The 21,433-nt window shown below is 44.5% G+C and overlaps 1 protein-coding gene across 2 annotated transcripts; it reads right to left on the reverse strand.

Annotated features, from left to right (window-relative positions):
• Nucleotides 1-458: 458 nt before the first annotated feature.
• On the reverse strand, nt 459-18,620 carry LOC118390952 (integrin-linked protein kinase-like). Of its 2 annotated transcripts, none has more exons than XM_035781863.2 (13): nt 18,397-18,620; nt 16,930-17,222; nt 7,069-7,234; nt 6,282-6,377; nt 6,085-6,181; nt 5,887-5,970; nt 5,536-5,621; nt 5,248-5,357; nt 4,923-5,050; nt 2,820-2,941; nt 2,579-2,678; nt 2,290-2,420; nt 459-2,153 (listed from the first exon to the last, which is right to left on the reverse strand). In XM_035781863.2, exons 2-13 carry the CDS (start codon nt 17,016-17,018, stop codon nt 2,004-2,006), a joined length of 1,359 nt encoding a protein of 452 aa, XP_035637756.1. In that variant the 5' UTR covers nt 17,019-17,222; nt 18,397-18,620; the 3' UTR covers nt 459-2,003. The 2 variants fall into 2 exon arrangements, with proteins under 2 accessions (XP_035637756.1, XP_035637832.1); XM_035781939.2 differs by having other exon boundaries at nt 18,386-18,620.
• Between the last annotated feature and the right edge of the window lie 2,813 nt (nt 18,621-21,433).

The following is a 21,433-nucleotide window of genomic DNA, read 5'->3' on the forward strand; positions in this document are numbered from 1 at the left end:
AAAAGTTGTAACCTTTATTTTACTAGCCAAGTCAGTTAATTACAACAAATTTTATTTACAATTACTTCCACGCCCGGACGACTCTGGGCCAATTGTGCGCCGCCCTAATAAGACTCCCAATCACGGTCGGATGTGAAACAGCCTGGATTCGAGCCAGGGACTGTAGTGACGCCTCTTGCACTGAGATGCAGTGCCTTAGACCGCTTCGCCACTCGGGAGCTATGATCGCTGATCGGAGTCTACAGAATGCATTATCAAAAGAGATTTAAATAGGTACTTTAGTACTAAATCAATGACATAGTGGACCTAATACAAAGTCGGCCAATTGAGAACATGTTGGACAGAACACTCGTAAATGTTGATAATTATGCAATAAACACTTTGCTCATCTGCACCAAGCTGCTTGAATGAACATCCACTATCACTCACTAGATTGAGAAACACACCAATACAAGATCTTTCAGACTATATAAATTATTTTTATTTGTTTTTAATATACTTATATATAAATTACATAGTTTTGTATAAGACATGCTCGTTTTTGGCTTTTACCCTGGTGATTCAGCACAAATAAGCAAGCTGGTGGACAGAAAGAATGCATATTAAAAAAACAAATAAGTATTACATAGGTCAATAAAGGATGAAATAACTCATATGGGGCTACAACAATGCAGAATGTTAATGTTATCCCCTTATTGTCCACTCTCCTGTGAAATGTTGGGAATCACCTCAGGCATAAACATAGCCACAGAATTCAACAAAGCTGGGAGTTGAAGAAAACGCATCCCAATGATCTGAGGGCAGAATATACAGTGGATGAAATGTTAGAAATTATCAATGTAATAAGCATGTCAGATTTTTTTTCTTCCATTTTGGTGTTCGGCAATATCCTGTGTTTTTCCCGGCTGTTCGGCACACATTTTTGTCGAGGCAAGTTTGGTCTACGTCCTTTCATTGGTGATTGGTCAACAGTAGGGACTCTTCAATGACTTGTTGTCGTTCAACGAGATGACACGTTTTCAGGCAAAAATATTTTACTTGAGAAATACTGCACCAAACATCTTAGATGTAAAATTGAGCGACTAAGACCTCTGCAAAAAGGTCAACATTAAACATGAATTCAGAATATTTTGAGGAAATGTTATAGATATGTTGTTGTACGGCTTCTGAAGAGGGACAAATAGTAATATTGCCGCTTTTTTCTTGTTTTTCAAGCAAATATCTTAAGGGTGTATGAGGCACAGATGGTCGCCTAGTCGAGTTCTGCTAGGAGCAACAAGAACCTAGTATGCGGACACCTAAGCACATGTAAAAAGTGGTTCTGCTCATTCCCCTGCACGTCCTGAAGAATACTGGACATTGAAATGCTTGGTCGGATAAATAGTCTAAGCAGGAGCAGTCCTATAATCCTGTTTGCATACATACAATTTGCCCTTGAAACAAAGTAAACCAGCCATACAGTACACACTCAGTTCCACAAGACAGGCTTCAGGCTAATATAGCAACATAATGTTTTCGTAAGAGCTTTCATTAATCAGTAATAACAGGTTACAGGTCACTTTACAGTTTCTGACCCCTAGATAGTGAGACCCCCTCCAGAGGTAAAGAAAGGAAGCAGTGCAACAGACAGATTGTCATCCTGACCTCCACAGGTTATTCAGTCAAAGATAGAGGCTTGTACTCAGTCCACATGATTAGAGCACAACAGTCAGAACAGTCAACTCTTAGCTCCTGCATGGACACGATGAGACAGTGACGTAGATGAAAGTACTGATAACTCATCTTGATAAGTAAATAAAAGAAAATCATAATCAAGAGTAAAACAAGTGACTGTCGCCATTTTAGTTTTCAGAGGCTTAAGTTACAGTGGCATTGAGGGCAGCAATAAGGAGTGAGAGTAGGTCTAAGGCAATACTGGTAAGCACCACATATTTGGGTGATATCTGGGACAAGATATCTAGGGGTTTAGGAGGGTAATTCAAGGCAGAGCAAAAAAGCAGTTTTCACTTGTCCTGCATTTTCTCCAGGATGGGCACGATCATGTCAAATTTAGGTCTCTTGGCTGGATCTTCGTTCATACAGATCTTCATGAGCTTGCAGATGTGGGGTGAGATGCCGGGAGGGATGGTGGGTCGTAGGCCTTCCAGGGCCACCTGAGGACAGAACAGAGAGAGGGAACTATGTCAGAGACACTCTGGGAAGGACAAGACTAAACTGAGACTTGTGTTGAGATTCCCATGTTGTAATGAATCCTATAACTTCTAGCACCCTGAACTCAAGTGGTCTCACCTTCATGCCTATCTCCATGTTGGAGAGGTCAGCGAAGGGCACCTCCCTGGTCACCAGCTCCCATAGCAACACAGCGAAGCTCCACATGTCTGCTGACCGCCGGTTGATCTCCTCAGGCTTCTTTTGCAGGGCTGCATGGGCACAGGACAGACACAGAGGCAGAGAGGGAGAATCACACACATAGCTATAGGAGTTCCATACATTATAGTTAGATAAACCAATTATTTACATTCTTAAAAAAGGTGAAATGCAGTAAGCAACAGAGAGAAAATGGCTGTGTGTGATGTACCTTCAGGGGCTACCCATGCTGGGGAGTACATCCTGCCTGGACACTGGAAGGAGAACTTGACGTCTGACATGCTGATCCTGGCAGTCATGTCCTCGTCGATCTGTCAAGGAATATCAGGTCATTATAACAGTGGGTTTCAAACACAATGAAGTCATCCACCAAGGCATAAGAAGCATGAGTGAAACATGACAACTACATCACCATAGTGAATATGTACTGTTAATGTGAGTCCTTCTCTCACCATGACGCTCTTACTGTTGAGAGAGTGTCGAGAGATCATGGGCTCGAGCGTGTGGAGGAAGGCCATCCCACAGGCAATGTCCAAAGCAAACTTCACCGCCTGTGTCTGGTCAACCACAAAGTCTGACAGACAACAGATCCATGGCAGTCATTTTCACACATTAGCAACAGCTGTAACATTGTACTCCTTCTCTAGTAACTAGTACAGTAATATGATTAGCTAAATCTTTTCCAATTCTTAAGCCTGAACTCTAAAACAAACATCCAGGCATATTCGATGAATCAAATCAAACGTTGTCACATATGCTGAATACAACATGTAGACCTTAATGTGAAATGCTTACTTACAAGCCCTTTAACCAACAGTGCAGTTCAAGAAAGAGTTCAGAAAACATTTAGCAAATAAAATAAAGTCAATGTAAATAGTCCGGTGGCCATTTGATGATTTGTTCAGCAGTCTTATGGCTAGGGTGTAGAAGCGTTGGTCCGCGTATGCTTTGAGTACACGTCCTGGTAATGAATCTGGCCCCGCGGCTTTGTGAATGTTGACCTGTTTAAAGGTCTTGCTCAAATCGGCTACCGAGAACGTTATCACACAGCCATCCAGGACAGCTGGTGCTCTCATGCATGCTTTTTGCCTCAAATAGAGCATAAAAAACATTTAGCTCGTCTGGTAGGCTCCTGTTACTGGGCAACTCGTGTCTGGGTTTCCCTTTGTAGTACATAATAGTTTTCAAGCCCTGACACATCCAACGAGCGTCAGAGCCATGGTGTAGTAGAATTCAACCTTAATCCTGTATTGACACTTTGCTTGTTTGATGATTCGTCAGAGGGCATAGCGGGATTTCTTATACGCATCCGGATTAGTGTCCCGCTCCTTGAAAGCAGCAGCTCTAGCCTTTAGCTCGATGCAGATGTTGCCTGTAATCCATGGCTTCTGATTGAGCTATGTACGTACGGTCACTGTGGGGTTGACGTTGTCGATGCATTTCTTGCTGAAGCCGATGACTGAGGTAGTATACTCCTCAATGGCATTGGATGATTCCCCAAAACATTCCAGTCTGTGCTAGCAAAACAGTCCTGTAGCGTAGCATCCGCGTCATTTGACCATTTGCCAAATGGAGGGCAGGGGAGAGCTTTGTATGCATATCTGTGTGTGGAGTAAAGGTGGTTAAGAGTTTTTTTCCTATCAGGTTGCACATGTCATGCTGGTAGAAATGAGGTAATACGGATTTAAGTTTTCCTGCATTAAAGTCCCCGGCCACTAGGAGCACCGCTTCTGGGTGAGCATTTTCTTCTTTGCTTCTGGCCTTAAGAGTTAGTTGAGTGTGGTCTTAGTGCAAGCATCAGTTTGTGGTGGTAAATAGACAGCTATGAATAATATAGATGAGAACTCTTGGTAGATAGTGTGGTCTATAGCTTATCATAAGGTACTCTACCTCAGGTGAGCAAAACCTCGAGACATGTTTAATACTAGACATCGCGCACCAGCTGTTATTGACAAAGACACACACCCCCACCCCTCGTCTTACTATACATAGCTTCTCTGTCCTGCCGGTGCATGGAAAATCCCGTCAGCTATATCCGTGTCGTCGTTCCAACATAAGATATGACTGTTTTTAATGTCCCATTGGCAGGATAAGCTTGACCAGAGGTCATCATTTTTATTTTCCAATGATTGCACATTGGCCAATAGAACAGATGGCAGCGGGGGTTTAACTCACTCGCCTACGAATTCTCAGAAGTCAGTACGACCTCACCCCATTTTTCTCCATCTTTTCTTCACGCAAATGACGGGGATTAGGGCTTGTTCCCAAGAAAGCAGTATATCCTTCATGTCGGACTCGTTAACGGAAAAATCTTCCAGTTCGAGTAGTCGCTGTTATTTTCAGTCATAAAAGACGGTAGCAGCAACATTATGTACAAAATAAGGTTAAAAAAAATAAGATACAAACAATGCAAACAAACAAACAAAATAGCACAATTGGCATATAAAACATCAGCCATCCCCTTCGGCGCCCTTCTCGTCTTTCCATGACCTTAACTCAACGTACTGTCCCACATTGGAAATCTTTAGTACAATGCAGGTTAGTGTGGTACTCACCAGTGCCCTGGTGAAGCACGTTGTAGAGGGAGCCATAGGGCATCCAGTGTGTGATGATGATGGGGTGAGGGGCAGGAGGAGACTGACACGCTCCCAACATTGGCAGCACATTGGGGTGGGAGAATATCCTGGGATGGGCCCCGAGGAAGAGGGTCACGGGGAAAGAGACACATAGGATGGGACATATGCGGGACAATCCAAAATAACTTCCATACAGATCAACAGGTCAGTAAATAAAAACATGTAAGAGGCAGACAGACATTATATCCACAGAACAGGAGAAAATACACCTACAATGAACAACAAGCGGGTAAAAAGTTATTACCTGAGTTTGGGATATTCCTCATTGAAGTCTCTGCTCTTTCTGGTGGACCAGTCGCGAACCTTCAACACTTTCACCACAACCTCATTCCCCTGCCAGCGTCCGTGCCACAACTAAAGAAAAAATGATTGAGACAATGTTCCAGCATAACCTCCACAATATACAGTATAACTTGATGCAAAACATATGCTGATGTGTGTCAGTGTTTCAGAGATGAATCACTTTGTAACATGAGTTGTGGACATCAGTAACAGATAAAACAGCAGTCATGTAGAAACAACAGCTCCATACCTCTCCAGACTGGTTCTCATTGATCTTAGCCAGGAGGGAGAGCTGTTTGAAGTCAATGCCCGCTGCTTTGTTCAACGTGCCGTTACCTGCACGCACAGAGGACAGAGTTGAAGAGCATGGCGAAAGCCCGAGGTCTGGCAAAAAGCCTTACTATTTCTGCACAATTTAGCACACTGAAAGGCAGTGGAAATGTCATCAGGCACCTTGGAGACTACCAGAGACCCCAGTGGGACATTTACCGGATGTTCATTCCTTCCTATAAACTGTGCCTGATATTCACTTCTTGTTTTCTCCAAGCTTTGTAATGAAAAGCAGGCAGCTAGTAAAAAGCTTTGTAGCTGTGGGACTTACGGGGTCGAGTTCTGGTGGTGCCTTTCCAGAACGTGTCCTTGAAGGGGACCTTGGTCAAACTCTGGCCCAACTTCTCTGCTTTCTCTGAGAGGGGGGCGAACACAAAGCACGCATTGATTAGGTAACAGGGCTAACGCATAATAAATCACAGTTTTCTTGCCAACAATGGATGATGCAGAGTAATGGCATGTTGAATACCTTGGAGGGCTTCACGTAGGTGAGGTTTGGCTTTGTCCAGAGGAGTTTCTCCATACTTATTACAGATGTTCACCTGAGCTCCATTAGTCACCAGGTCCTGAGGAAGATAGACATCAATGTAACTCCAGTGATACATAAACTGTTGTTCACATAGAAATAGACAGTACCCACAGTAGACCACCAGGGGGCATACTGACCTCAGCCACTGGGTCCTGACCCCAGAAGCAGGCGTAATGCAGCGGCGTGTTGCCGTGCTCGTTGGCAGTGTTGACGTCTGCTTTGCACTGGATCAGCTAGGAGACCAAACCACAAGATTAGATTAGACACAACACAAGGCTGTCCAGATCCTGTTTGGATTATATATAGTGATGCTAGTAATCCACCTATGGCAGGCCTGGAAAAGGATTTCTCCTGTCTGCTCATACATTCCAGAGGTATTGTGACATGTCTAATATTAAACCAAATCATAACTGGTCTGCAGCACTACGAAACCAGAAACCTGTCATAGCAGACTAACACTACTGCATTGAATGATAAGATTTGAGAGTTACTCGAAGGAACAGAAAGAAAGATACAATTATTTTAAAGAAAATAACAGACTTGATTACCTAAGGCAAATCACTGTGTGTGTGTCAAAGTGTTTCATTTAGACACTTTAGGCTTGAGTTGAAGACGCTATGTTGCAACTTGGTACAGTTTAAAAACAATTTCCATCCAACACTATTTGGGAAATGGTGCCAGTGTCTCTCCCCGTGAAATGACTGATGTCAGCACTGCAACAAGAGTAGACAAGTCTTAACTATGCAGTGAGTTTGGGTGTTGAGCAGCTTTCAACTCTGGTTTCATAAGTTCCTTCCTGGGCTTTTATAGGGGAAGCAAAATCAACCTAAAGAGACCTTAATTGAACTCAAGTGTTTGTATCTGTGTGTAGGTGTGTTTGAAGTAGTGTGTGTGTGTGTGCAGTATGTGTCCAATCAGCCCCACCTTGCCCACGATGTCTCTGTGGCCGTGGCTGGAGGCCAGGTGCAGGGGCGTGTCATCTCCTCTGTTCATGACGTTGATGCGAGCCCCTCTCATGATGAGCATGTCCACCACACTGGAGCGGCCTTCCCTGCAGGCCCAGTGGAGAGGACTGAAGCCATGGTCATCCCTGAGGACAGAATACAGCACCACATTAACATCACACCGTACTGCTTTCACACCAGACTGCTTACTACTAGCAATGAGGAAAGGGAAATGATGTGAAAACATATTTATTTGTAAAATGACCAGAGGCTAAATATGACACCACACAACCCTGTAATATAACAGCAGCATAGAACTGAAACTTCCTAGCAGGACTATTTATTGCTAAGTAATGGTGTAGGACTATCTGGATTCTCAGTGCTAAAGGATGTGAGATACTGCTACTTACAGCATAGGCCTGTTAGTAAATGTGAGGTAGGCAAACACTCCCTGTGCCTGCTAGGCCTAATGGCTGTGTGTCGATGCCTAATGGCATATAGAAACAATACAATACCTTGAAGTAAGGCTTCAAAGTGTTTATATCTATAGAAAACAGCAGAGTGGAATTAGGAAGTAGACAGGGGAATGCAGTGCAGCAAACTACTGGGCAAAAACAGCTGATCTTGATTGATACTGAAATTCGGTCAACATCCAGCAAGGAAAGAGGAACTAAATGTGAACTCAGCCTGCCCTACAGTCAGTCACAGCGACAGAGAAGATGTGCTGCTGGCAGTGGTAACTCATCCCACTCTGCCTTAGTCACAGTGACAGAAACACATGTTAGGACAGTGGCCTGACTGGCCTCAGTGACAGGACAGGAGTGACGCCTCCTTACTCCAGCATCCCAGCAATGACCTTGAGAACCTAACAGTAACAACGACAGTCAACCAGACAGTGGCAAGAGAGAGCTGGGTTAGTGCGTTCAGTTCGATTGAAGTTTGGTACGTTGTGTAACGCTTTCTACTGAACGACACCTTTCTCCAAAACGTTCAACGTTCTTCAGACTGACGTACGTTCGCTCCGTTTGGTGGGTGTGGCTTGAAGAATAAGTGATGTAATTAAAAGGGGCAGCAGCCATGCTGACAGCGGTTCCTGACCTCAATCTCCAACCCTTCCCAATTTTTCAACTGGTCGTTCAGAACAGCACAATTAATGTTTAATTGAACATTTCATTACATTTGTTCATACTGAATGCAGCCCAGGCAGAAAAACAGAAAGAGGGACAGTCAGAGGGAGTGCTGGCCAGAGTATAGTAGTGAGGTAGTCAGGAAAGGGGGACTAAAACAACAGGCCAATCTTTCTCTGCAGGCCTTATAAGGGTCGGGGAGACTTCCTTCACCAGGGGCACACACACACAAACTCCCCAGCTGCTATGTCATCCTACATTTCTCTGGCTACTACTGCGTTCTCCTGTCACTGGCCTTCATCACCTCAGCCCCTCCCCACAGATCCCTCTCTCCCCCAGTCAACTCACAGAGCAACAGTTGGAGAGGAATTTGACGATGAAAATTTCCATTCCCCACTCATTCCAGAATTTCAGAAGAATTTCATAGGGCTCTGATGAGCTTGTGATTTGTGCCAAGGTGTATGAACCTCTGCGTATAAATGAAATCATGCGGCACTTGCTAGAAAGACAGTGAGAGAGAAAAGTGCTGAATGCTTATATCTGGTGGTTGAGAACTGAGGGGTTATTGTGATGAAAGCTGGCCCTTTCCTGGAGTCCTAACCCTCCACTTCCACAACAACATACACACAGGAGACTGTGTTCCAGGGAAAACAGCCTCAATGAGGACCACAGAGACCCTGCCTCCCCAGACACACACCATACGGAAATATGGGTGGATGACGTTGTATAGATGGGCTAAATCTGTTATTACAGAGGCCTTTCCAACAGACAATGGCTCTCAAGCAGAGTTCATTCTACAGCTGCACGATATAGGCACCCCTTTTTCTCTCCCCAATTTCATGGTATCCAATTGTTTAGTAGTTACTATCTTGTCTCATCGCTACAACTCCCATACGGGCTCGGGAGAGACAAAGGTTGAAAGTCAAGTGTCCTCCGATACACAACCCAACCAAGCCGCACTGCTTAACACAGAGCCATCCAACCCGGAAGCCAGCTGCACCAATGTGTCGGAGGAAACACCGTGCACCTGGCAACCTTGGTTAGCGCACAATGCGCCCGGCCCTAGACAGGAGTCGCTGGTGCGCGATGAGACAAGGATTTCCCTACCGGTCAAACCCTCCCTAACCCAGACAACGCTGGGCCAATTGTGCATCGCCCCACGGACCGGTTACAACAGAGCCTGGGCGCGAACCCAGAGTCTCTGGTGGCACAGCTGGCGCTGCAGTACATAATTGCAATTATTTTAACCAAATATTGCAATTTGACACACGATCAAAACACAAGTCAGTATAAATGTATGTACATATTATGTGTGAGTGAGTGTTTGTGTGTTGGAGTATCAGGGTGTCTGTGTGTGTAGAGCCCTGTGAGTGGGCATAGAGACAAAAATAAAAGGGTCAATGAGGATACAAGGTCAACTCAGATAGTCTGTGTAGCGATTTTGTTAGCTATTTATCAATCATATTGCTTGGGGATAGAAGCTGTTAAAGAGCCTGTTGGTGCCAGACTTGACGCACCGGTACCGTTTGCCGTGCAGAAGCAGAGAGAATAATCTATGGCTTGGGCGGTTGGAGTCTAACTCATTTCTGGGCCTTCCTACCACACCCCCTGATATAGATGTCCTGGATGACAGGAAGTTTGTTTAGTTACCCTTTAAAATCAAATGCACAGGCACCTAGACCATTTGTTTGGTTAACCTGGACATTTTACTTCACATTATGAGGAATGTCTTACCTTGCTTTAAAGTAGCGTATAACCAAAATCCCACCATAGAAACACGGAGGCAATTATTTGAGGCTTCCTCATATGCATTCTCCTGTTCAATTGGTTCTTTCCACTTATTTTATTGTCTTGCAGCCAAAGGCAGCATTCCTAGTCATATTAGCAACCCATGATAAATTGTTGCATCTTTAGATCTCTCCTCTCAAAATTTCAAACAGATATTTCCATCTCTGTCCATGAAAATGCGGTGCACATTTTTGAAGTGTTTCCCCACCAAGTGCATTACGGAACATTCACACATAGACCTACCGCCATGTGTACACATTGCTGCACCTAGTGTGAAGAAATACTAATTCATCAAAGTGGTGTATGTCCACGACTTAGATACCCATCGTGGGGACAGAGTGAGTATACGCAATACACACTAAAAAATATGTGGGTGGGGCCTCCTGAGTGACGCAGCGATCTAAGGCACTGCACCGCAGTCACTTCAGCCGGCCACGACCGAGAGACCCAAGAGGTGGCGCACAATTGGTCCAGCATCGTCCGGGTTAGGGGAGGGTCTGGCCGGCCCAGGATGTCCTTGTCTCATCGCGCAATAGCGACTCCTGTGACAGAGGAATGTATTTCTGATTGCGTGCAGGGCCTTAAATTTGGCAGAAGAAATCAGGCCTGAGTAGTGTAGAGCCTGAATATTGTGGGCATGGGTAGAGCTCAAGCTTAAAGTGAATGCCTGTGCAGGGCTCTTACCCAGGCCAATGAATCAGTCAGTGTAGACAGGACATGGGGGTGTCGCCGACCTTTTCCAGCCGGTTGCCCAGGGGGCTTCAGAAGGGCTTTCTCCTGCCGCCCTGGCCCCCCCCCCCCCACCCCCGGGTGGGGTTACCTCAGGCAGTTCCACCTGCCAACAGGGCTCAGATCGGCAGACGGAAGAACTCAGTCTACACTCTGTCACTACGCTGAGCTCACAGTGAGATCATATGACAAACATCAATGGCCTGATATGGATCTACTCAATTCTCTTTCACACTAGTCTATTTGAATACTGTAAAAAAAAAAAAATGTAAAACTCACAGGTAACAAGCCATCCACAGAAATGAGAGCCAAGCTACCAATTAAAGAGGCATGACCGTGATTTGAGAAATCTCATACTGGTTTAGTGTGACTGTAGCCAGTAAGATAAATTGCAGCTGGCTCCAGTGGGAGCTGGGAAGGCCCAGAGGGTAGAGCTGTCTCCAGTGGGAGCTGGGAAGGCCCAGAGGGTAGAGCTGTCTCCAGTGGGAGCTGGGAAGGCCCAGAGGGTAGAGCTGTCTCCAGTGGGAGCTGGGAAGGCCCAGAGGGTAGAGCTGTCTCCAGTGGGAGCTGGGAAGGCCGAGAGGGTACAGCTGGCTCCAGTGGGAGCTGGGAAGGCCCAGAGGGTAGAGCTGGCTCCAGTGGGAGCTGGGAAGGCCCAGAGGGTACAGCTGGCTCCAGTGGGAGCTGGGAAGGCCCAGAGGGTACAGCTGGCTCCAGTGGGAGCTGGGAAGGCCCAGAGGGTACAGCTGGCTCGACAGTTCACACACTAGTCCAGGGCCAGCCCCTCCAACACAGACATAACGTTATGTTAATGACCCTCCCAGACTACTGTCTGCTCTGCCCAGTCAGGTGCTGGGCTATATGGGTTAACTACACTACCACCCTTCCCCCAGGGAATTAAATATAAACAGCATTCTCTGTGACCGTACACAATCCACCCTCCCTCTTCACCAAACAAGGAGCCTCTAACTCATTACCATGGTATGTCACAGCACTGATTTAAGGCTGAATGATGTTCACCCACAGCAGAACTCTACAGAAGTGAAACTATAATTCATGTTGAGGATGATTTATTCTTGAATGTGCTTTTATTATACCTACAGATAGTAGGCCTACAGGCATGGTTGACACTCCTTTACCACCCAGCAGACTGGAAGAACAGTCCACACACACACAACATTATGAAGAGTGGGGGTTGGGCAGAGCCAGGGAGTCATTTTTGTAATGTTCTGGTGTCAGCTATTTTTTTTATGCTAAGTGGACCAAATACACCGACTGTCTGAACCACCCGCGTTTACACAGGCAGCTCTATTCATATCTTTTGACCAATTTATCAGCTTTTTTTTGCCAATAAATTGGCCTGTGTAGACGCAGCCAATGTTATCTTTAAGAGTTTTGATCTTCAGTGCAGGAATAAAAACTCGGAGATAGGTGTAAGACATAAAATAAGAACTACGATAGAGTAGGCCTAAATGGAAGATCAGACTTCACGACATACCCAACCAGACTGCACTTAAAAAAATACGGCACTCATTAGCATAGGTTTGTAATTAGCTGGTCCACCATGAGGAAATGTTGAGGGGAAATGAGTGGCACTATCTAATACCACTGGGAGAGGAGTACAGGAAACAGAAGAATGCACGAGAGGAAGGTGTTATGGCTCTGCCACTGCCTCTGCATTCTTTCTGCAAAAACTGAAGACACACAAACATGTTTCCATCTACGGTAAAGTCACTCCGGTGACTAACTCATGAAGCTGGTTGAGAGAATGCCAAGCGTGTGCAAAGCTGTCATCAAGGCAAAGGGTGACTACTTAAACAAAATCAAAAAATATTTGAGTTTCTTCTAACATTTTTTGGGTTACTACATGATTACATATGTTCTTCACTATTATTTTACAATGTGGAAAATTGTAAAGAAAGAAAAACCCTTGAATGGGTAGGTGTCCAAACTTGACTGGTACAGTATATCTACAGAAATAAGACAGGTCTTGCTTCTGTTGCCTGTTTGAATGTTTACTATTCTGTAAAGACTATACTTTTTCTCTCTCATTAGTACAGACGAATGTATTTAGTGCTGTTTACAGTACCAAACAGGCAGAAAGATATTGAAATCTAACAGCTCCTGTTTGTCACACATATGCATGCAGCTCTCACTCCTATGCCCCCATTTTTCTTGAGCTCCTTATTGTTATTACAATTATGATCATTATTATAATAATAATATTAAGTAATGTCGTTATCATTAGTAGGCTTGGTATAGCATCCTTGTACAACCACCATCGAGCTGTAGGCCTAAGAGCGCAACCTGTTTAGTCTAAAGCCTATACTTCAATATATAGACTATTGTATCAATCATTCATGCCATCACACAGCATACAGAGACATTCATGCATTGAAATGTAATCAAGCATTCTAATTTTAAAATTGAATAACAAAGGGAGCTTTGAATAATTAGCCTAAACAATAAACCACAATTCACAAATGCATGCAACTGTTTTTTATGCTGTAATAAAGGCCATACATATCTTTATTGTTAAAACAGACTCTGGTACACTTAATGTTGCTTACACAGTTGGTCAGTGTGAGGGACAGCCAGAGGGAGATGGTCAGAAAGTGATATTTTAATCTAACAACAACAACCGTTTGGCACACATTATGCTCCCAAAAGGCTTGATCCTATACCCTCCCCTTTCTTGATCTCCAGTCATTTCCACGACTAAGTCATATGTTTTCCACAGATCTGACTTCCCCTTTCCGTCCTGCGCAACAAGTAAACATTTGCCCGTTTCTAATATATTTTTCACGTCACGTGTTACGGTGTTCACAGTTTAAAACCAATTTATTGATGTGATCATGTTAGGCTATAGGTCAGATGCATGTGATGCTTACATCTTTCACATAAAGAGAGCAAGGGTTGAGGGAATAGCAAATGTTTTTCATAAACAAATTAAGGATTTCATTAACAGAACTTTTCAGTCAGAAACAAGAAAGAAACTAAATGGCTGAAATTGAGACATCTGTGGCATTGTGTTGTGTGACAAAACTGCACATTTGAGTGGCCTTTTATTGTCCCCAGCACAAGGTGCATCTGTATAATGATCATGCTGTTGGATCAGCTTCTTGATAAAACACACCTGTCAAGTGGATGGATTATCTTGACAAAGGAGAAATGCTCACTAACAGGGATGTAAACAACTTTTTTCGCATATGGGATGTCTTTTGCTCATGAAACCAACACTTTACATGTTGAGTTTATATTTTTGTTCAGTATGTATGCATGCATGCAGGTACAAGTCAAAAGTTATAAAATAACACATGGAATGAAGTGTGCCTTGAATTCTAAAACAAATCACTTGAGTGTCACCAGCAAAGCACCCCCACACCATAACACCACCTCCTCCATGCCTCACGGTGGGAACTACACATACAGAGATCGGTTCACCAAAAATCTCAAATTTGGACTCATCAGATTAAAGGGCAGATTTCCACCGGTCTAATGTTAATTGCTTGTGTTTCTTGGTCCAAACAAGTCTCTTCTTATTATTGGTGTCCTTCAGTAGTGGTTTCTTTGCAGCAATTTGACCATGAAGGCCTAATTCATGCAGTCTCATCTGAACAGTTGATGTTGAGATGTGTCTGTTAATTGAACTCTGAAGCATTTATTTGGGCTGCAATTTTTGAGGCTGGTAACTCTAATGAACTTATCCTCTGCAGCAGAGTTAACTGTGTATTCCATTCCTGTGGCGGTCCTCATGAGAGCCAATTTCATCATAGCACTTGATGGTTTTTGCAACTGCACTTGAAGAAACTGTGCAGTAAAACATCTGGCAGTGCTCTGCGTGGGACTGTGTTTTGCTTCACTGCATACATGGCTCCTCCCACGCAGTTTACCTTGAGGATACTGTTAACAGTAGAACGTTCTCATCTCCTAGGTGTGGACACAATGACGCTTTGGTAGCTGCAATGAACAGCACAAGGAAGCAGGATTGGACCCCCGTCTCTCACCATCCTCACCAGCGAGGTAGTTACTAACTAAACCATCCACACCATCATCTCTGTTACACAGAGTATTAGTAAGGGTCATGTCAGAATAGCTCTCTCCTGACTGATGTGTCCCCTTGTCCTCCCCAGACTGAGGAGGTTGTGTCAGAGTGCCAGGTGTGGGCAAAAGACAAACTTGTGAAAAACTAAAAAAATGGTCATAACTGAGCCACCTGTCTTAAAGCTGCCCCACACAGACACACAGGATAATTCTCTGCTTGTCTTATAGCTGCCCCACACAGGAGAATTCTCTCTCTGCTTGTCTTAAAGCTGCCCCACACAGACACACAGGAGGATATTCTCTCTGCTTGTCTTAAAGCTGCCCCACACAGACAGACAGGAGAATTCTCTCTCTGCCTGCCTGTCACACACACACACATTTGTTTCCTCTGTCCAGCCCACAACAATTCCCTGGCTTACACTCCTCCCCTTTTCACATGCTCATTTTTGGAGGGTTGTAAGACCGTTCCCCAGAGGCTTGCGTGTTATTCCTTGTAAGGACATTTAGCATTCCACTACACTGCATCTTGCATTTACATTTTTGCACCCAGACAGACACAGAAAAGAGCTCACAATCACCTTTACTTTAACTAGCAGTAACTGAGAAAGTGTGGAATAGGGAAATATAGGACATGGTGGGATTCAACAGGGAAGATGTGGATGTTTGTACAGTCTGCTATAAAAACCCATGCAATCACAGTTATAGCAGGGGCTGAAAGGCCCAGTATGGAAGTGTCTTCACCACGGGGAAAAATATACATCACCCTGACCAATAAGGAGGACTTAACAGGCAATCAGCTAATGGAGAAGGGCCACGTGTTCGAGTGGCCGTGTACACTCACACAAATACAATCCATGCATCTGTATACCATAGGCTACAGTATGAAAACTAATTTTAAAAAACTATGAAAGCTGGTCAAAATATCTCAGCATAATGCTCTGTAACGTCTAAGCAAGGTAGTCAACAATCAAGCCTCCGCATGAGAGTGAGATGAACAGCTTCAGACAGCATTTCCTGGGGGCAACAATTATATGTCTCTATAGTTCTATCTGGATGCAGAGATAGACATGAATATAGAACTCATGTCACCCTCCTCCAGAAATGTCTGAGTTCCATCAGTGGGGACAAGCCCTGCCAAGTTTCCCTTTACTGAGTCACCCGAGGATATTTACAGTAGAAGAGGCCAGGATGCATGATGAAGCCTGCTTTCTAATGGACCTCCAAATGCAACCATTAGAGCTAGGCTATAGGTTAGCAGTCTATAATAGAGGCAAATGAAAACAGCCACACAAAAATAGCTAAGGCAGGAAGCACCAATTATTTTTGTAGTTGTAGCATCTTTGCTCGGTCTTTGCCCAGTAACCTAATACAAATAGGTAGTCAACAAACAGATTTCAGGGCAGTGGTAATGAGAAAACATATCCAAGACATCTGCCATTCATTTAAAGTTCCCATACCAGGCCAAGTCATGTGTCCGGAAAGCAGTGGGTTCCAATCTCAGGTCAAGTTCACACAGAGTTGGGGAGTCGGGCTGGCTGGGAGCCCAGCAACAAATAACCCTCACACTCCTCGACGACAACATCAAAAGAAAGACGATGACTGTGCAATTAATTACCCAGCAATATTTGCCATCAGCTTTTTATGTACTAGTAAACCAAAAGAGATCCATGTCCTCTCATTGTACATGGGATGATGTGGTGGGTCTCTGTACATTTCTGGAAGCTTTCCCGTTTCAGCTGTGTGGAACTAATTATCGGCACACAACTCAAGGCTCATAACATCACAGGGGATTGGTGAAGAACAGACGTAAAAGTATTAAATGCTTAAATCTGAATCCCTCGAATGACTCCTCCAAGCAACTGTGTCATTTGTGTATTTTGCTATGGAATAATGACTGAGCAGTCCAACATTTGGGTGTGACAACCTATTTTGACATCTAAGGGTGAGTCCAATAGATATGTGGCTTCCTGATAGCTGGTCACAAGTTGCTGCGATGCCTATATACATGCATGATTCTGAGACTTGATACTGAGACTTGATAGCAGGTGACATAACATCCTTTTACAATGCAATTCAACATCAGAAAGTTGTTTTTGAGACACTCTGAGCACAATAAAAATTTATTTTACAAAGTACTGATAAGTTAGACTTACCCCTGATTCAGGTCATTCTCTGTGTTGTCCAACCACAGGCGAACAGCTACTGCGTTGCCTTCCCGGCACTGGGTAAAAATATCATCCATGATGGCTCACTCGGCTTCTTCTGTTAACTTACACTGAGAGGCGGTGATGGGACTAGAGTGTGATAACTGGAATACACAAGGGAGGCAGCCAAAGGAATTCAGGGGTGGCCTGGAGTGCATTCGTCCCTCAAAGGAGAGAACAGCTACAGTCAGGGACAAGACGGGAGATGTACAGCTACACTACAGCGAACCAGTGGCACATATCTGAAAAGACAAACATGAGAAGGATGATAATCACCGGATATAACTACATGCTTTTAAATACATTCTAAGCATGATAGGGAACACTGTTTCAACTTCCAACCAATGCATAGACTAATAGATGTTGTGATTGACCCAACACCTGGTCGTGACTCAAACCATCTGTTCTGGGACAGATGAGGAGCTGTGCTGTAACCCACTACATTTTGAAACCCTGTTTGAACAATTTCTTTAAGGCTTCTCAGGACTAGAAGAATACAAACTGTAAAAGAAAAGAAAAAGTCAATGCATATGCCTTGTGGTGTACTGTGGGTTACATAGCTATGCTACATACAATTTATCATTTTTGTTTTAGTTAAGACTGATTCTAACTTCATAGATGAATGTATTGGTAAAGCCAAGGTGACATATTAATGCTAAACACGTATCCTGGATATTAGCTTACATGCATACAGATAAATAAACCATGAGACCCATGGCATGAGCTGTGGCTGTTAGGGAGCATTCCAAATGCCATTTGACTAACGTTAGCTAATACCATAAAGCTAGCCAATTTACCTGACAGAGTATGCAATTACTAGTTGGCAATTACTAGTTGGCTATAGCCATATTACTAGCTAGCCTAGTTAGTGATGCGATTTATTTGGGATGAATCCAAATGTTACTCTGTGTAAGTTACAGTGTTCAAAGAACGTGTATTCTTGTGTGAACCACAATCAGGAATTACTAGCTAAAGACAGACCAACATGAACTTGTCATGGCTAGCCACTAAGCTAGCTGGCCCGATGCTCCAACCCGGCTTTCCAGATAGCTTGCTGGCTAGTAACGTTAGCCGTAGTTTAAACGTTTTGGATACCCGTGTAAGAGAATAGGCTGCTGAAAAAGTCCAATACTATACTGTGGCTAGTTACTGTCCTAAGTACCTAACGACTTTGTTTCACAACAAGTTATACATAGTTTCATTATAAAGGCCCCGTAAGGAGGGAGACCGTTGAAGAAGTTTCAATCAGTTTGTTACAAGTTGACGCTTCTTTGGCCAGTCCCTTTTTCCTCGCCTTCTTCTTTGACTTCAGACCAGATGCCTGAAGCTAGCAATCTCGATAGCAAACAAACCCGAGAAATAGGACTATTTAAGTGTGAATACATCAATGTAAAAATACACGTACGTTTTACTTACCCGATGGATTCAAACAGCATAGACAATTCGACTGAGAAATAGTTAGTTATACTGGGATTGAAGCAGACTGTCTACGTCCCCAGTGTCCACACCCTCGTCGTCGTTTTACGTGGGAGAAAACCGATTTGGCCTCGTCCACTACCAAATGCCCCATACTAGCGCCCTCTACCGGAAAACATACTATTCTTTCTTGCGTGAAGATACACCTCCGTTCCTCCAGGGCACGTTTTTCCCTCTGGTTTTAATGACACCTTTAATCTAAGGCTAGCTTTTATAATAATTTCACCGAACCCAACATGACAACAAACATGTCCGTTAAGAAGGCTCTGGGGGGGGGTGTCCTCCTGTGGGGGAAGACGAGAGTTTGAGGAGAGAACAGTGAAAGTGTCTTCCAGACTTAATGATGAAAAGCTTGTTTTGTCTGTGACCATGGATCTTGGATGGTAATTCAAAATATAGGGGAAACTCCAAGATAGTAAGGAGTTTTACGCTTTGAGAATTATTGCTGAGATATGTCATAAATAACTCACTATAAATGCAATGCCTCATCATTTCCACTAGGGAGCTGTATAAACCAGCTCTTCTCTACAGTGATAGGCAGATGAGTTGAAGAGGCATAGCCCCCAAGCTGCCTGCAGATATAGGTTCACTCAAAGAATTTAACGAGACAAAAATATGAAATTTCATTCTGCTTGTCTCATTTACATTTACATTTAAGTCATTTAGCAGACGCTCTTATCCAGAGCGACTTACAAATTGGTGCATTCACCTTATGACATCCAGTGGAACAGCCACTTTACAATAGTGCATCTAAATCTTTTAAGGGGGGTGAGAAGGATTACTTTATCCTATCCTAGGTATTCCTTAAAGAGGTGGGGTTTCAGGTGTCTCCGGAAGGTGGTGATTGACTCCGCTGTCCTGGCGTCGTGAGGGAGTGTGTTCCACCATTGGGGAGCCAGAGCAGCGAACAGTTTTGACTGGGCTGAGCGGGAACTGTACTTCCTCAGTGGTAGGGAGGCGAGCAGGCCAGAGGTGGATGAACGCAGTGCCCTTGTTTGGGTGTAGGGCCTGATCAGAGCCTGGAGGTACTGAGGTGCCGTTCCCCTCACAGCTCCGTAGGCAAGCACCATGGTCTTGTAGCGGATGCGAGCTTCAACTGGAAGCCAGTGGAGAGAGCGGAGGAGCGGGGTGACGTGAGAGAACTTGGGAAGGTTGAACACCAGACGGGCTGCGGCGTTCTGGATGAGTTGTAGGGGTTTAATGGCACAGGCAGGGAGCCCAGCCAACAGCGAGTTGCAGTAATCCAGACGGGAGATGACAAGTGCCTGGATTAGGACCTGCGCCGCTTCCTGTGTGAGGCAGGGTCGTACTCTGCAGATGTTGTAGAGCATGAACCTACAGGAACGGGCCACCGCCTTGATGTTAGTTGAGAACGACAGGGTGTTGTCCAGGATCACGCCAAGGTTCTTAGCGCTCTGGGAGGAGGACACAATGGAGTTGTCAACCGTGATGGCGAGATCATGGAACGGGCAGTCCTTCCCCGGGAGGAAGAGCAGCTCCGTCTTGCCGAGGTTCAGCTTGAGGTGGTGATCCGTCATCCACACTGATATGTCTGCCAGACATGCAGAGATGCGATTCACCACCTGGTCATCAGAAGGAGGAAAGGAGAAGATTAATTGTGTGTCGTCTGCATAGCAATGATAGGAGAGACCATGTGAGGTTATGACAGAGCCAAGTGACTTGGTGTATAGCGAGAATAGGAGAGGGCCTAGAACAGAGCCCTGGGGGACACCAGTGGTGAGAGCGCGTGGTGAGGAGACAGATTCTCGCCACGCCACCTGGTAGGAGCGACCTGTCAGGTAGGACGCAATCCAAGCGTGGGCCGTGCCGGAGATGCCCAACTCGGAGAGGGTGGAGAGGAGGATCTGATGGTTCACAGTATCGAAGGCAGCCGATAGGTCTAGAAGGATGAGAGCAGAGGAGAGAGAGTTAGCTTTAGCAGTGCGGAGCGCCTCCGTGATACAGAGAAGAGCAGTCTCAGTTGAATGACTAGTCTTGAAACCTGACTGATTTGGATCAAGAAGGTCATTCTGAGAGAGATAGCGGGAGAGCTGGCCAAGGACGGCACCTTTGTCTCCTTTGTTCCAGCGGTTTAGGGGTGTTCCACTGTGTTACATTAGAATATGTTATGCCTCAAAAATCAAGGTTACACTCAGTCTTAACCCTTGTTGTCTTAAGGGTCATGTTAAACCGCAGAGAAAACCCCCTAAATGATATTTTTTCAACTTGAAATTTTATGACTTTTCCTAGAGCCTAAATGCTGCAATTGTGGTGGTGAACATGCACCTGCATTTCTGAAGTGTCCTGTTAGGCTAAAGGAGACGGAGGTGGTAAGAGTAAGGGCTGTCTCCGATCCGGAGGCAGTGAGAAGAGTGAAGTTGAATAAGTAATGGTATTAGGAGTAGAGACGCAAGATGTTCCTTGTCAACAGAGGGATCCTGACATGTCGCATGTTAAGAAGATGGACTTTGTAGCGTTTATTACTTTGGTTATCAACTGCACAGTGGAAAGAGAGAAAAATCGGAGAAATTAGCCATCATTGTAAACGCGGCTCAGCGTTTTTTGGGACTCAAAGGATTTTTACAGAGCCATTAACAAGGAAGCCTGTTGATTAATGCTCCGTCCTCATAGGGATGTGATTTGAATGTGACTGAAAGAGTGGGATGGTTGTTTGATTCATTTTTGTATTATCTCAGGCCCCCCGCAATGGAATATATTATTATTTATTTGTTTCAATACCCATACAGTAGGTAGCGTAGTCTGCCATACAACTTTAAAGAACGGGGGGGGGGGGTCTACAACAGACCCATGTTTGGAAAGTCTGTTTAATAATACGTTCCTTTTAGATATTTTGTCTTAAATTTCCCCTTCATAATGACCAACCGTATTGCCCACCAGTGCAATAAGTTTAAATGGAATTATATTTAACTTTCGGCTTCCCACGGACTGTTTTTGTGGAACTCAATACATTTGAAAG

This window comes from Oncorhynchus keta, chromosome 1, assembly GCF_023373465.1.
Source record: "Oncorhynchus keta strain PuntledgeMale-10-30-2019 chromosome 1, Oket_V2, whole genome shotgun sequence".
NCBI lineage: Eukaryota > Metazoa > Chordata > Actinopteri > Salmoniformes > Salmonidae > Oncorhynchus > Oncorhynchus keta.

Excerpts from the sequence above, each read along its gene's own strand:
- LOC118390952 (XM_035781863.2), bottom strand. The coding sequence starts at position 17,018 with ATGGATGATATTTTTACCCAGTGCCGGGAAGGCAACGCAGTAGCTGTT. Across the intron at positions 2,942-4,922 it reads CGTGCTTCACCAGGGCACTG|ACTTTGTGGTTGACCAGACA; the intron begins GTGAGTACCACA and ends GTTGTCTGTCAG. Across the intron at positions 2,154-2,289 it reads ACATGGAGATAGGCATGAAG|GTGGCCCTGGAAGGCCTACG; the intron begins GTGAGACCACTT and ends TTCTGTCCTCAG.